General features: G+C 38.9%; 1 protein-coding gene across 2 annotated transcripts in view; it reads left to right on the forward strand.

The window, feature by feature from the left end:
- The window catches only part of DST (dystonin), a 404726-nt gene that overhangs the window by 321124 nt on the left and 66728 nt on the right, over window positions 1–16874 (forward strand). For both annotated transcript variants that reach the window (XM_018560544.1, XM_018560545.1), the window contains 8 exons: window positions 3198–3359; window positions 4744–4914; window positions 6402–6568; window positions 10848–11007; window positions 12297–12623; window positions 14147–14231; window positions 14784–15025; window positions 16102–16308. In XM_018560544.1, coding sequence (XP_018416046.1) covers window positions 3198–3359; window positions 4744–4914; window positions 6402–6568; window positions 10848–11007; window positions 12297–12623; window positions 14147–14231; window positions 14784–15025; window positions 16102–16308 — 1521 coding nt within the window. The remainder of the gene's footprint in view (window positions 1–3197; window positions 3360–4743; window positions 4915–6401; window positions 6569–10847; window positions 11008–12296; window positions 12624–14146; window positions 14232–14783; window positions 15026–16101; window positions 16309–16874) is intronic.

A 16874-nucleotide genomic window follows, 5' to 3' on the forward strand; every position in this document is an offset into this window, starting at 1 on the left:
AAAAAAAAAAAAACACTTGCCTGCTCTCTGTTCCTCAATGGCTGCGGCTGATGCAGCAACATCTGGCAGCAAGAGAACTGGCACTGCTGTTCTCCTCCTCTCACCTAGAGCAGCAGATGGCACTCATCAGGGGGGTGCAAACCACAGGTTGAGAACCACTAGTATAGAATATAAGGCTCTAAATAAATATCATTGTGTATCCATACTAAAAAAAACAGCAGTTTTAGAGGAATAGTTGGGCTTTGTGGTATAAAGTAATGGTCTAGGGCTTTTTTATTGTGCTTAAATAAAGCCCCATTTTTCAGCTTTGTAATGGAAGTGATGATATATAAATACCTGCTTTAGAAGGCTCTGCTTTGCGTTACAATGGATAATTGAAAGGGTTTTATTTAAAGCAGAACTAGAGCCAAAACTTTTTTAGTTTTGGGTAAAGTTGGTGGTGGTTATTTTTTTTGCCAACCATATTCCATTTAATAGATGTCCCTTCACTTCCTGTCCCATGGCCACTACAGGATGTGAGCGGAAATCCCTCCAAAAAGAGAGAAATGCCTTGTGGTCAGCAGGATCATTAGAACTAGTTTCCCATTTGGAAGATTTCCCATCTACTCCACCAGTTCTAGTGACAACCCAAGATTTGGAATTTTTTTCTCACGTTATTTTTCACTGATAACGGTGACCAGGACAAATGGGGGGGACTCTCCCCAATGGACACACACACAGCAAATAAAACGTGGCATGTATTATAATCCTTCTCCACTCTATCCAAAACAAAAAGGTTTTGGCCTCTGTTGCACATTTAATCTATCCATAACCTGGTTACCCCTTCTTAACTATCCTGCCAAAATAAATCTAGGTCAGGAGGAAAGACCAGGTTTATACATCCTGTCCCCATAGGTCAGCTGTTTTGTGTGGATGGCACTGGCGGGCATGACTGCAGGCCAGAGCCTTTCACTATACATGGAAATGTGGTACAGACAACAGGATGTTGAGTGTGGCAGCATTTTGTGTGCCACCCCTGCCGTTACCCCACTACATATGTGGGCTATACAAAAAAACAGTGCTGTTAGAAGGTGTGATGCAATGTATGCTAAACCTTTGTCTATTCTTTTCACAGTGACGCTTAAAATTAGTATCCCTACTCTTGTAAAAATTCCCAGTGCACCTAGTGAACCCCTATACAAATATTAGGGAGAAAATGCACCCTGGGTACAGTCTATGAAAGCTCATTTTCCTTCTTTCTCATTTGCAAGGTCTTGCTAGTTCTGTTTTATAAGTAGGTTTTGCTAATTTTCTTTTAATACAGTACATTTTAAGGTTAGCACAAACTCTATTTTAGGAGAGTATTGTAGGGCAGACATTTGTGAATACACAAACTCATTTTATTTTACTATGTGCTGACCTCATCTGGGGAGTGGAGGAAGGGTACACTGAAGAGCGTGTCCTGTGTAATTACTGTCTGCTTTCTTACAACAACTGATGCCCCCTTTCGTTCACCACTTGATACATTTTTAAGAGGAGCTGCAGTTCAGAAGAGTTCATTTGAATTATTGGCTTATGTTTTGTATATGAAATATTTAAATTGACACTAAATTCAGGAGTTATATTTTAAAAATGCATTTAAGTACCCTAGTAGTGGCTATATTACACCTGGGACGTATCCGCCGCAAGGCAAACAATGCATTTGCTCTGGGCGCCACTTTTCATGGGGGTGGCACAATGCGGCCCCCAAATTGGTGCTGCGAACTGGGCTGCCTAATCAGGCAAATTAGGCTGCCGCTTTTTGCCGCTCACGGCTGCCTAATTTACTCTGAAAGAGTTGGTGGGTGGAGGAGGCGGGACCGGAGGCGGGGTGGAGGAGGAGCCGAGGTGGGACCAGAGGCGGAGCTTTTCACTTTGCGAGTGAGATGTGGCCTGGCTGACAGAGCTGAGGGTGGCTCGGGACTGCCCATACCCCACCATCTGACAGCGTGATGACCTGGATTCAGGCTGGGGGGCTTCAGGTAAGTGGGGGTCTGTGGTGGGGGTCTGCAAGGTCTGAGGTGGGATGTGCAGGGTCTGTGTTGGCCTGTGTGGGGTCTGTGGTGGGATCTGCAGGGTCTCAGGTGGGTTGTGCAGGATCTATGGTGGGCTCTGTGGGGTCTCAGGTTGGCTGTGAAGGATCTATGGTGCGCTCTGCTGGCTCTCAGATGTGCTCTGCGTTATCTATGGTGGGCTCTTTGGGGTCCCAGGTGGGGTCTGTGGTGTACTCTGCATGGTCTCAGGTGGGCTCTGCAGGGTCTCAGGTGGGCTTGTGCAGGATCTATGGTGGGCTTTGCGGGGTCTATGGGGGGCTGTGTAGGATCTGTGGTGGGGGTCTGCAGGATCTATGGTGGGCTCTGCAGGGTCTCAGGTGGGCTCTGCAGGGTCTCAGGTGGGCTCTGCATGGTCTCAGGTGGGCTCTGCAGGGTCTCAGGTGGGTTCTGCAGGTCTATGGTGGGCTCCCTACAGCCCACTTGAGACCCTGGCTTCCCTGCTATGCTACTAACGCAACCTGTCAGAAGCTGGATACAGCATGCACGCTGTATCCAGCGACTGACAGGTTATGAAACATTTCCTAAACAGGAAGGGGTGGGGCAAATTTGGAATGGGGGGTCCCCCGAGTGTAGTCTTTTCCAGGGCAGCACAAAACTTAAAGACACCACTGATTACAACATACACAGGAACCATGGGGAGCAATAGGTGCTACTCTCCACTTGACTGCATTTTTAAAATGTTACTCCTGAGTTTATTGTCACTTTAAGCAAAAGGCTTTAATACATTTTACATTATTCATATGAACATGTATGTGCATTATGAATTCTGATGTCACCCAGATTGTAAACAGTTACATGTTCTTTCTGGGTTAGTGACTGAAAGTATTGGCGGCAGAGACAGCCAAGTAACCAACAATTTTAAAAGTAGGTCAGCAATAACAGTCTTTGTGTTTCTTTCAGTGCAGATGTACTCAAAGAATGATAATGGTATCATTAGTAGGATTACATTTAAAATGAAGGTCCTGGTTTAATTTTGTTATAAAGGTAGTTATAAAGGTAGAGATTAAAAATCTTAAGAACAAAAAGACACACTGTATTCTTTACATACAACAAACTATTGCAAATAATATTTAAGCATTAAATCAACACAAAATACTTATGCAAAATATTTTTTAAACTTTTCAGGCTTTCCAGAAGGAAGAAATTGAACCTATTCAAACTCGACTACAAGAGGTGAACTGGCTAGGTCAGGGGCTTGTTCAAAGTGCTGCTAAAAACACCAGCACCCAGAATTTAGAAAATGATCTGGAGGAAGTAAACACAAGGTGGAATACGCTGAACAAAAAGGTACCGAATTCAGCTTTTGTTTTGTCTGTGACGGATTTCAACACTTTCCTTTTGTTCTTCTTTTCTGAGTTATGTGTTAAATATTCCCTTTCATGTCTGGGCACTTTTTCAAGACTGTGCTTATTTTGTTCTTGCTCAGACATCCAGTGTCCTTGCTTGGCTTATTTCTGTATGGTATACAGATTGTCACATTGCTAGTTATCTAGTCAGCTGTGCCGATTTTATAGACTTGGCACAATTGCAAAGCTCCACTTGAATGGTTACTCTATTTTGTGGAGATTTTCTGTTTTAAGGATTAGGGGAAATGTTTTTATTATTTTTGTTATTTTATTTGTAAGCATTTTAATATGATTTTCTTTTTGAGGTATATAAAGTAGTTGCATGTTTAGAAAGCATCAGTAGTCGGTAAGACAGTAATAGAAGAGGTTTTTCCTTTAGGAATTCAGCTTCAAAATCCTACTACCATTGCCCTTTGCTTTTGAAGGAGAGATTGTAGGGATAAGTATACACTGTGCTAGGAAGTCTGTAATATCATGGTGAAAAAGTTCAAAGTGTATTTAAAAAATATGCATAGCCAATACTTTTCTGTTTAGTTTTAGATAGAATCGGGAAGAGTTAAACCCTTATCAGTTTATTTTTTTTGCTGCCATTTTGGAGAGATTTTCCTTTACTTCCTGTCTTGGAGACACAACAAGAAGTAAGAGGAAATCTCTACAACATGAGGGATATTTCTCTTTATGACCAATGTCACCATTGGAATATTTGCCCTCACTTCTTGTTTTGGTGACACCTTGAGAAATGTTGTCTTTCTATTACTTTCTTTCTCTGTGGCAATAGCACCAGGACGAATAGACAGGGTGACTCTCCCCAGCAGGGGCACAGAAAATACTAAAGCTTGACAGGGGTTCTAATCCTTCCCTACTCCATCCAAAAAACGTTTTGGCTGTACCAAAACTTTAAAGTACTCATTGACATTACATGATGGCTCCCCAAAGCCTGCATCCCAAGCCATCCCACCTGTAACTATAGCTTTTTGTTTCTTCATACCAATAACAGCATTACCAGTGATTGCAGGGCACATAAACATGCATATTTGTAGGATAAGATAGGATTGCATATATTTATTGTAAAAAAAATGGTGTGTTTGCCACTCATCTCATGGCTAAGTGCTGGCCTAATGGACATCTGTGGGTAGCTATAGCCTTTATAAAGTAAAGCTATTTTGCTTACAGAACATTGCTAAAACAAAATGCTCTAGCCAAGATAATACATGATAGTGTATAGTGAGAGCTTTTAAAGTGGAGCAAGGCTGCAGCTGGCAAATTTTGTTCTGTATGGCATTTTTATATTATGTTAAACTAAAGAAAAAGTCCTTTTTTTCTAGGTTGTTCAACGTGCAGCTCAATTACAAGAAGCCCTTCTCCAATGTGGACGGTTTCAAGATGCACTTGAGTCTATACTGAGCTGGCTTGCAGACACAGAGGACCTTGTGACCAATCAGAAGTTACCATCTGCTGAATTCAAAGTGGTGAAAGCTCAGATTCAGGAACAAAAGGTACAAGAGCAGTTTTCAGCTGAAACATAATTTGGGTTTATGCTTTTTCATGAGTAAGCCTAATTCATTATTTTCTCTCCTGTGAAAAAGAAAATATTTTATAACATGCAAGTTTAAAGTGAACATGTGCCCAAACAATGCACTCTAGAGTATTTGGAACAAGCAGTAAAATCACTTTAACCCCTTCGTGACTGACGACGTACAGTGTACGTCGCCAGCATTGGGGCTGTTTAAACAAACTCCCGGCGACTTTTGCTGCCGGGAGTCTGTTTAAACTTGTAAAGCCGACTGTTGGCTTTACAACAGAAGCAATTCTGGCGACTTACCTGTCACCACAATCCATCATTTACCTTGGTTGCTATAGGTATTGTGGGAAAATTCATCTTCTAAGTTCACAACACAGGCACAGAAATCTTAGTTTTTTCTTTTTACTTTCTATTGCACCAGAATCTTGGCAGCCGGCCATCACTCTCATATAAACACACAACAGGTGATTATAAGCGGTTAGAAACATATTGTAACCCAACTTTAGAGTCTGTTTTGGTCTTCAAGGACTTTTAAGAATGGATTACTTCACAGTACATGCAGACAGAGAGGTCAAGGGAGGCTTGTTTTAAAGCTTTTATACTGCTTTAAAAAATATGTAAACAATATCCATGGTCTGGGGACAGGTACACTTTAGCTTTTCAGATAGGTGCTGCTTGTATATATTGCTAAAAAGTATACTATGTCTTCAGCTCCATTGTGTAAAATATAAGGGGACTTATCTTAAAAAAGTAACTGAACTCTGGAAGCTGTGCCTAAGTAAAATGAGGGAAGAATGCAAAATATTTTTTACCAGTATTGCCTGTGGTCTACCTGCAGCTGATCTTTCTCCCAGATGGTTGAGGTGGCCTTCTTGGTAGAGACAGGGTTTTGCATCCTCATTCCAAAACCTACAGCGAGGAGAACAGTGGCCTTCACAGTAGTGACATTCCTTAATTGTACTCCAAATCTCCTGAAACTAGCAGTTAGTGGAAGCACAACAGTATAACATATGTATACTGAAATGCCAGGATGTGCACTGCTATTTTCAGGATAAATACAAGACAACATTTTTCAGGGTACTACTTCAATACAATTAACATTTCTAGATGTTCCCTTTAACACAGCAAATCACTTTTTGAGTTCAGGTTCGCTCTAAGGATTCAAAAATGTGAACTGTATATTTTTCATTTTTATAGTCAGGTAAATATGATATATTGCATACACATATTTCATATTTTCATATCCAGCCAGCAGATGGTACACAGTTTTGGGTGTGCTATGTAATACATGTTTATTTGTAACATCTTATATTTATAGCAAAACAATATATCATAAATAATAGATCAAAAACACTAGCTTAAAACCAAAACTTTTTACAGTTTCCCATTAAACGTTTTGAATTTATATGGGCTGCTACCCTGATAAAGTCTTAAATCATTCTTATTTTATTTTATTACCAGCTGCTGCAAAGATTACTTGATGACCGCAAGCCAACCATTGATGTTATCAAACGAGAGGGGGGAAAGATTGCTGCTACTGCTGACCAGGCAGATAAAGACAAGATCTTAAAACAGCTCAGTACCCTCGAGCGTCGGTGGGATGAGTTGTTGAAGAAAGCTGAACTACGGTATGACTAATACTTTTAAACTACTTGTACATTAAAACATTCTGACCTGAACTCATGAAAATATGGAACATGGGAGAACAACAGTTGAACAGTGCAGTACTGAGTAATACATACGGCATACCTTCCCTGTGCTTAGTACTATGGACAGCCTAAGGCCTCGTGCACATGGCCTTTAAACACTGTGTTTAGATGTTTCTGGGTTTAATTGTGTTTAGATGCATTAAGGCGTGTTTAGCTGCATGCATTTAGGTGTGTTTGGGTACATGCATTTAGGCGTGTTTTGCTGCATAAAACCAGGCTCTCGGGATGCAGAAAATTCTTGTTTGTGTTAAAGCTGCTAGACGGAATCCATTTAGACACTGCTAAACATCTAGGTGTGCATTCAGCCATAGCAAAGCATTACACGCTTTCAGGTGCTCCAAATGCACCTGGACTCATGTATTGTCATTGCTGTGTGCATAAGGGCTAAAGGTGCGGTGTAGAAACTTCAAATGGGTCCATCAAAATACAGTCTTTATTTAATTTTGACATAAAAACAGCTCTCAAAACTGCTGATGCATTTCAGCCCGACAATGGACTTTAGTTGACTAAGGCAATAGGTAATTTAATTATGTGGTGATCATAGATACAGTATTGATTACTGTATCTATGATCACCACAATATTCAAGATCTTACTGTATGTTAAATTACAATCATTCTATATCTCGTTCACACTAGCCCTGTTGGGCTGCTTTAGCGAGTGTTGCCCAACGCAGTAGGCAAAGCAGTAACACAAAGCATAATGTGCGTGATATTTTGTATTTTGCTTTGATACACTGTGGGCATAAAGAGCCTATAGTCATACCCATATTCCCCTGATTCCATCCCAAATAAAAGTTTAACGAATATCTAAAAAATAATTCCAGCTTAAAATCATTATGCACCATTCACTAGTTTGTGCAATTATAGTAATTTAAAAGTACACTGCCCTTGAGTTTTTTTCCCTGTAAATCTACACTCCCAGATATGAATATGTGACCATATTTAATCCTAACGCTTTGACCTGAGCTTGCAGGCTAACTTTATGCTACTCTTTTTCTGATGTATGCATTTTAGTAATTCCTTTTCTTAGTGTTGCTTTAATAAAGGGTAAATGAAAAGTCAAAAGTACCAGACATAAAGTAAACAGTGAGTGATTAAACTCTTTTGTTAAACACATCTATAGGATTAAGTTGAAGATTAAACCCATCTGGTGTCTGCTACAGTACATACATGGTTGTTCTTAACTGTATTTGTTAATGACACTGTCTGTCTCTGTGTGATTGATGCTTTTAGTCCTAGTGGACAACTTTTAGTACTGTTACCTTCAAAAGCCTTCCACGTATGGGATTAAAGCTAACCATGTAATTTTTAGTTCCTTTGAATGTCTTGTATTCACAAAATGGTAAACATCAAATAATTGTCATGAGGTTTGGTGTCCCAGAGTACACAGTTAAAAAGCTGTGGGCAAAAACATCTTCTAATTTAAGGTCAGAGTTACACAATTGCAGTCCATTACTACACATACCTTAACATGCTATGCCTTGAGGCAAGCCTACATGGACTACAACTACAACAGAATGCGCTAAAAAATATTAGAAAATAGACTTTTTTTTAACAAGAAATGTGTTAAAATATAGCTACAGTAACATATAATGCAAAACATGATGCAAAACAAAACATTTATAACAGGTGTAATATGGGCAAAATAAGAAGAAAAAAGGAAAGGTGCCTCTTTTTTTTCAGTGCAACACACCACAGCCTGCAGATGGTTCTCATCTGTAGTGGCAAAGCTAGACATTTCGTCACCTTGGGCAAAGACTCAGAGTTGCTTCCCCTCCCAGGAGAAGTTCTCCATCCAAACACCACTGCCCCCACTCCACACATCTGGGCTCTCTTCTTTTGTAATGGCGGCGTCCCTCCTGATCCACCACAGAGGTGAGGCTTCAAATCGCCTAATTCTCCAATGCTGCCCTGTTAATTAAATATCTACTTCTGGTCTCGCTTCTTTTTTCCCAGTGGTGCCCCTTCTAATCTGTCATGGAGGAGAGACTTGAATGAACTGATTTCAAGCCTCACCTCCATAGTGGATCCGGACGGGCAACGCCACACCAAAAGAAAAGAGCACAGAAGCAGGTTTAAAGACACTGATCCGCCACAGATGGTCGCCATGCAGCAATACATTATACATCAATGCAGAATACCACCAGCTATAGAAGACTACCAATCCCAGCAATACATTATACAGCAAAGTAGAATACCTTTAGCTATAAAGGGCTACAAATCCCAGCCATATATTATACAGTAATGCCGAATACCATGAGCTATAGAGTACTATAAATCCCAACAATATATTATACAGCTATGCAGAACACCATCAGCTATAGAGGACTACAAATTCCAGCAATACATTATACAACAATGCAGAATAATATGAAGCTACACACTCCAATTTGCGCTGGGGTGGCGGCCTGATGTTTGCAGGGTCTCAGAAAGGCTGTGCGGGGTCTCAGGAGGGCTGTGTGGGGTTCCACGAGGGCTGTGCGGGGTTCTCAGGAGGGCTGTGCGGGGTTTCACCAGGTAGGATCTAGTTTTATTTTATATATATATATATATATAATTTCAGTAGATATAAACCATCACTTTACACTATATAAACCTGTTATAGTTAAGGTAAACAAAACCCCAAAAAGTAGAAGAAAATATAAATATATGTTTAATTAAATTCATAAAAAGCTCATCTAAGATACAATAATTTATTTAAAGGAGAGGCATTAGGAGAGTACAATATACTCTTCCCAATACTTACAGCCGGCATGAGACACTGCAGCTGTCATATGTCAGCAGTATATACCAAGAGCTGAATGATTATGTAACTTTGGGTCACAGGAGTACATTAGTAAAAGTACTCCTGTTACCCAAAAAAGAAGTAAAGTCTTTAAGTACATGGATACATGCGGCTTATATTTTGAAGTGGTTCTGATCAGAGAAGGTACATGTTTATTGAAGCTGTGTAAGATTTCTGCCCCAGAAGAGAAGAGAGCCAGGCTGCTTCATATATACTATTGGGCACTGCTGTTCACTTTTTCCGTATAGGCTAAAAAACGTCTTCAAGTTTTCTAGTCTTTCCCTGGGCTGCCTCATGACCGAGCATTGACTGACATAATATTTAAACACAGCACATATTTCATGTTATTAAATATTTCAGAGTGATCACTAAGTAATATTTTATATAGCCTTTCTAATCTGAGAATAAGTCATTGTAATTCCACTTTCATATATGTGTATTAGTATTTATGAACTTTTGCTGTTCTCCAATATACATCAGTTAAAAAGCTCAATATATTATTGCATAGAAAGCCGAATTAATGATAACCGTAAAGCGAAGGAAGCAGCAGGCGGGTTCATAAGGGCAGACATGAAACTGTTGAGAAGCTGAAGCCAATGCATGCTTTTCCTTGAATAATAATACGTTGAATCCGCCCAAAACTTAACTATGTAATTGCATGTTGTGGCTCTGGCTTTTCTCTCTGCCTGGTGAAGTCATTAGAATCCCTCGATGTAATTACAACACAACCTTATTATTTGTCTATAGAAAAGATGGAGCACAGCATTACCGGATGCAGCTTAGTTCAATACCATGTCTGCACTGCCTGATCATATGTCTCTTATGGGTTTAATAAATGAGTGCAAAATACTTTAGCATCTACAGCTTATGAGTAGGCATGAGTCAAAAATAACTGGGTTTGATTTAGCGTGGTTCGGCAAAGTTTAAATGCTAAATCCGAACCCCCTTGAAATTAGGCTGTTTATGTTAAATCAGTATTGGCCGTTTTCTTGGCTATTAGGCTAGGAATTAAATGCTCTTTAGAGCTCATCCCTGTTTAGGAATATCATGGTGTTATCCAAAAGATAACATTTTAAGTATGGTTGAGTATGCTATAGACCTCTGAGATTTCCTGATAATTTTCTCTTATTTCTTTAAGTTAATATTAAGGGATTTCACCAGAGAGTAGAAATGTATCTCTTGCTTGCAAACACTTCTCAGTGTACTATGGGTCAGCTAAAGAGACAGCACAGTAGACACAGCTTGCTGTGAGGCACCATTTGTCTCATTGAAACTTTGTACTAAGCTGTCTGATAAGGGATATGCCTCTGCGGTGATAAATTATTTAGGTCTGTAAACAATGTTTCTCTCAGCATAGCTGGAATATGTTTGTATATTAATGGAATGTCATACATGAATCTTATCATCTGTAGGAATCGTCAGCTGGAAGGTATATTGATTGTAGCAGAACAGTTCAATGACACCTTGGAACCTCTATCTGAGTGGCTCAGTAGCACAGAAAAGAAGCTTGTCAATGCAGAACCCATTGGTACACAGACACCTAAACTCCTGGAGCAGATTTCTCAGCACAAAGTAAGAAAGTTCATTCCATCTTGATTCTTTTAAAATTCTTAATATTGAAGCACTAGCTTTTTAAAAATTAACTTTTTCCAATTTTGGAAGAATTAGCTATTGTTTTTCATAAAATAAATTAGTGTGTGCAAAGGGTTTCAACTGGAATTATTTATTATAAGATTTTTTAAATTTTTAATATCAAACATTTATAAACTCTGATCCACTATAAGGATTACGTATGTATGCGAGCTGTGAGTACTTCTGCTTTCATATCACAGTTTAGGTAGCATTTATGTAATAAGCAAATTCAATATCATCAAATGAAATAAAAGAAAAAATATCACCGCTCCAATTCTCATTCAGAGTTCCAGCTACATGAGATCTACCTGGGTGCAGGTAAAAAAAGTTTGCTCATGCTCCAACTCAATGAACAACAAAAAAATTACCGCACAAACGCAGGTACCACTGTTAAGCGTCTTTATTGATAGATCTTCATTCCAGTAACACAGATGAGCCCCGCCATACACAGGCTTAAGCTCTATGATGTAAGAGGACTACAGCTGTCTGGTGGGTGTCATCTGTGTTATTGGAATGAAGATCTATCAATAAAGACGCCAAACGGGTGGTTCCTGCAGTAATTTACTTGTTGTTTATTATCAAATGAAAAGAGATGGACATAGTGAATAGTGAATGATTGGCATAAATTGGAATTAGATCAAGGACCATGCAGTAGAGTTCCAGGCACAGATACTGTGTTTCTGATTAAGTAGATTTGAGGCATATGGGTACATAAAGTGTAATTCAGTGTGCACTCTTGTAGCTTGTGACTCGTAAATGACTCTTAGGCCCAGATTTTTCAAGCCACAGCACTTGAAGAACACTCACGCAACGTTTTCATCATTCGTATGTGGTCATATATTCTAAAAGGCCACTTTAGTATGCTTTAGGTGTTGTTGTGATGAATCAGTGTCTTATTGTGTGATAACAGATATCTTTATTATAGCTGCAAAAAGTTAGTGCTTCAAGTAATGTTTTGTTTCCTTGTGCTTTCATCTGACTAACTTTGTTCTGTTTTTCACTTTGAAAACTTTCCTCACTACTTCATTTGAAGAATGTTAACCTCAAAGAGTGCTAATTGTTTTGACAACTCAGCTGCAAAGCTCATCTCTTCCTTTCTCACTGCCTGATTAAACTAACAGCGTGCTAATTCATTTTTATGTTTCAACTTCATTATTTTGTGTTTATTTCATTTGGCCATATTTTCCTACTTTTTTTTTTCTTTTGGTGGATACACCCTGCTCATTCAGGCACTGCAAGAAGACATTACAGCTCACAATTCACTATTGCACCAATCTCTGAGCATTGGCAAGTCTTTAAAGGCCCTTAGCTCCAGAGAAGAGAAGGAGATGGTTCAGGAGAAGTTAGATATCTCCCAGACGCGGTACATGGAGATCCAGGAGAGAAGTAGCAGGAGAAGTGACCTTCTACAGCAGGCACACTGCAATGCTCAGATATTTGGGGATGATGAAGTTGAGCTGATGAACTGGCTGACTGAAGTACTTGACAAGCTGAGCAAACTATCAGTCCAAGATTACACTACAGATGTACTCACAAGACAGCACACTGAATTGCTGGTATTTTATGTTTGTTCGTTTTTGTTATTTATTCAGTTTATGTTTGTCATCCTTTGATTTACACCTTTTTTATGTCTTTTTTTTCTGCACCATATATACAATCCATTTTAACAGGCTTGCTGAGAAGAAAGAGATGTTATACGTTGACTTTGGCATATGTAAAAAAAAATGCATTTCGGCAGACTTTTAAGATTCTTTCCCATGAAAGTGAAACTAATATCAGTCGTACAAAAAAAAAAATAGTATTGTTTTTTTAACTCTTGAAATCTTAACTGAAGTTTGTTATTGTAGCAATATTAAACTTTTAATTAAGTATGTAGTAGTTTCTATAGGGCCTTACATCTGTTTACTGTATTGGGTAAACATGGGTAGCTTTCAGTTGTCTGATCTTAAGTATACTAGTTTAATCTCCCCATTTTACTGCATTGGGGTTTAAATCTAGCTAAAGATATGTGATATGTGCCCCCAAATGTTACTTTAGAGGAAGTAATACTTCAATTATATCTATACCAAAAAAACATTTTTAAATCGTTTTGGATAAATTTAGGAAAGTTTAGAACCCCAGTCAGCTTTTTTACAGCTATTGGGGAGAAATTTCCCCTCACTTTGTGTTCTGGAGCCAGATTTTTACTAGACAAAAATTGAGGGAAAATTTGCAACAAGGAAACAAACACCAATAAAAAAGCTGACAGAAGTTTTAGCATACCTCTGTTTAACTTAAAAAGCATTTTAACTTCTTTCTGTGTTGCTGCTAGAGAGACCTCCCCTCACTTCCTATCTTGGGGATAACCTTGTTACCAGATAGAAAGCAATGGAATCTCTCCAATAGAGCCTCCAATTGCAGTAAAACCTGAAAGGAGTTCCTTCCAAACTGTATCCAAAGCTAAAAAAATAAGGAGCTATAGAACTAGAGAATGAATTATCAATACATTGTATTCTCATTGCTTATTCCAATCAATACCTTATATTCTCATTGTTCATACCCCTCAATACCTTATATTATCATTGTTCATGACCCTCATTACCTTATGCACGCATTGCCCATGCCCCTCAATACCTTATATTCTCATTGCTCATGACCCTCAATACATTATATTCTCTTTGTCCATGCCCCCCAATACATTATATTCTCATTGCCCATGCCCCCAATACCTTATATTCTCATTTGCCATCTGTGTCTTAAATCCCATGCAGGAAATTAGGGAAATGTTCCCCAAAGGGAAGATGAACAGTAATTAAAACTTGGTAGAGGTTCTAAACCTTCAACACTTTACTAATAAAAAGTATATTTATGCCTGCCTGTTTCTGCATTGGTACGTTTTTCCCTCCCTTCCTGTCCCAGTGTCTACACAGGAAGGAAAAACACATCTTCTCAACAAGTTTACAGATTTCAGAGAAGTGCTGACAATTCCCCATTCCAATCAAATCTGCAAAAAAGTTTTGCTTGTAGTTCCTCTTAAGGTGTAGGCATCATTCATTTCTGCAGATTTCAATATGATCCCATTTTCAATGCTTTCTGACAGCTCCTTCAGGAAGATATTGTGCTCAGGAAGCAAAATGTGGACCAGGCTATACAGAATGGATTGGAACTGCTTAAACAGACAACTGGTAAGTGAAATGTTAAGCTATATTTATAGAACATTATCTAATAAATATGAAATTCTCTAAAAAATACTAAACCCAACAAAATGTGTATTCTGACTGTATGAACTATTAGGGCTGACAGGCTTTGGTCTTGTGTTGATGGCAGTTTGACACCAGCACAGGATGCTTTTAGGATCATTAAGAATTTATTGACAGGGGCATTGACCTGTACTGGGCCTTCTTCTTACCTGCATTTGACCTGCTTCAACGTTTTGCTTTCCCACGGACTTTAAAGCAAAACAAAAGCCCGTTGACACAAGCCAAGCCCTTAGGGAGTTTTTGTTGCTGCAGACATCTTACTAATCAAACCACTTAAAAAGGCAGTACAAGTGTTAACAAAACTAATATTTCTAAGGAATTGGCTAAAGCATTATGAAATCAACCACACACAGCATGGGAAACTCAATTGGAAAAACCATTACAATGTTATAGATGTTAGTGCAAATTTATGTCCAGACAAAGGAAACACTTCAGTCAAATTGTACCTAATACTTACATATTCTTAATTTGAATTAGGTGATGAAGTTGTCATTATACAGGAAAAGCTTGATGGAATCAAATCAAGATATTCAGAAATCGCAAACCTGAGTTCCAACGTTTCAAAAGTCTTAGAACAGGCATTAACTCTTGCAACACAGTTCCATTCAACACATGAGGAGCTGAGCCAGTGGCTGGACAAAGTGGAGATAGAACTGAAGAACTATGATTTGCAGAGCGATAAACCAGAGGAACTGAACACCATTCAACAAAGAAAGAAGGTACAAGATAATAACACAAAAATGTGTAGATACATAAGGATTTGAATAGTAACATAGTACAAAGACAAAATGTGTGCAATAATGTTTGGTAGCTTTAAAGGAGAACTATGGGGTTAAGGCTTTTCCCCATAGTTCTCCTTAGGGTAACAGGAGGACACAAACTAGCGTTCTCCCGTTACCCTAGGCTCAGTATACCGCGAGTTGTAGCTTATGTAACAATTATGTCTGGATCCGCACAGCTGCGTGACTGACAGCTGATATTCTGTGCCATGTAAAGGCTAATTTCTGACATGTTTCTATAGGTCACTGCTTGTCATTGCACTGCCATACATTGTGGTGTACTAGGTTGCTAAAAATGGTTCATGTCCATTTCTTTTGTCAGTTCCAGTATGTTGGCAGCCTCCCATTCATTTAACCCTTTCGCTGCCAAGCCCTCCGGAACATTTTTCAAATCAGCTGGCACCGGCTGCGGCGGTGCCGGCGGGGGTGGGGCGCCCGGTATTTTTAAAATTAGCGGTCATCAGCGGCTTGTGAGCCGCTGATGACAGCTATTAATTTAAAGGGGACAGTCTGCTGAACAGTTCTACTATAAGCTGATGGTCGCTAAAGCGACCATCAGCTTATAGTAGAACTGTAAATGCCAGGTCCGTACGACGTACTGAGCTGGCCAGCTGGAAGCACTTTTGTAGCTCCGTACGACGTACGTCCTTGGCAGCGAAAGGGTTAAAGGGGCTGCCTTAATGCAATGCACGTTACCATACAACATAACACATGTTAATACAACTCACTGGATTACTGGGGGTGTGGAACCAGCCAAAATGTTTTTGTAATCCTTTCTAGCCGTAAAATTAAAATAGCACAAAGGAAATCTTGAATATATATGTTCATTGAAGTTCAAATCTTATTCTTTCTTTTTTTATAAATGCTTACTAAAACAACAAGTTTTATGAGAAGCACATAATCTACAGGTGTAAAGTGTATTCAAAACCAAGAAAAGAAATGTAATATATTCAGCTCACCAGTTTTTAGGTGATGTTCCGGCATGACTTCTTAATTCTTAATGTCTTCTTTTTCAGGAACTTCAGTCTGAAGCCAAAACAAACAAGGCAGTGCTGGACTCCCTGAATGAGGTTAGCAGCGCTTTGTTAGAACTAGTGCCTTGGAGAGTCAGAGGAGGCCTTGACAGGATGGTGACAGAAGACAATGAGCGCTACAGATTAGTAAACGACACCCTCACACAAATGGTTGAAGAGATAGATGCTGCCAGATTGAGATCTCAGCAGGTACAGAAAACCTATTGATTTTTTTTTTATTTGTTTCTTAAAACAAAATGAGGACTTGAACAAATGTAAAAAAAAATAATCCGCCATCAATTTGATATGCATCTACAACCAAAGCATTGCTTATAAAGATTTTGAGTTGTGCGAGATATTTAGTAACAGAAGCACAACTAATCTGTATATTGTGAAAACCATCTGGTGCCATTGTTCACACACCATCGTAAGATAACATAAACTGTGCTCATCATGATAAAGAAGTGAAAAAAAGACAGCCATTCTATACTACTATCTAACACAGTTTTCTAATCTCTTTTAAACACATAATATCCTTCGTGAAAAGCCCCAGATGGTTAGCTGAAGCATCCTGTTGTTATTAATAATAGGATTAATGAGTTGATGGACCCCAGTTTGCTTGGAATAATGCATCTTCCAGTGTAAAAGAGTCCTTATAGTAACTATTATGGCCAGGTTGATTTGGTTTACATGCATTTTTTTCTTTTGTTATGTCCTAATGTGATTATTTTGGTAATGCTTCTTCTCTGTTCAGTTTTTACTTTTTTAAGCTGAAT

The sequence above is a fragment of the Nanorana parkeri genome, unplaced genomic scaffold (genome assembly GCF_000935625.1).
Source record: "Nanorana parkeri isolate BGI_ZX_2015 unplaced genomic scaffold, ASM93562v1 scaffold464, whole genome shotgun sequence".
Lineage (NCBI taxonomy): Eukaryota > Metazoa > Chordata > Amphibia > Anura > Dicroglossidae > Nanorana > Nanorana parkeri.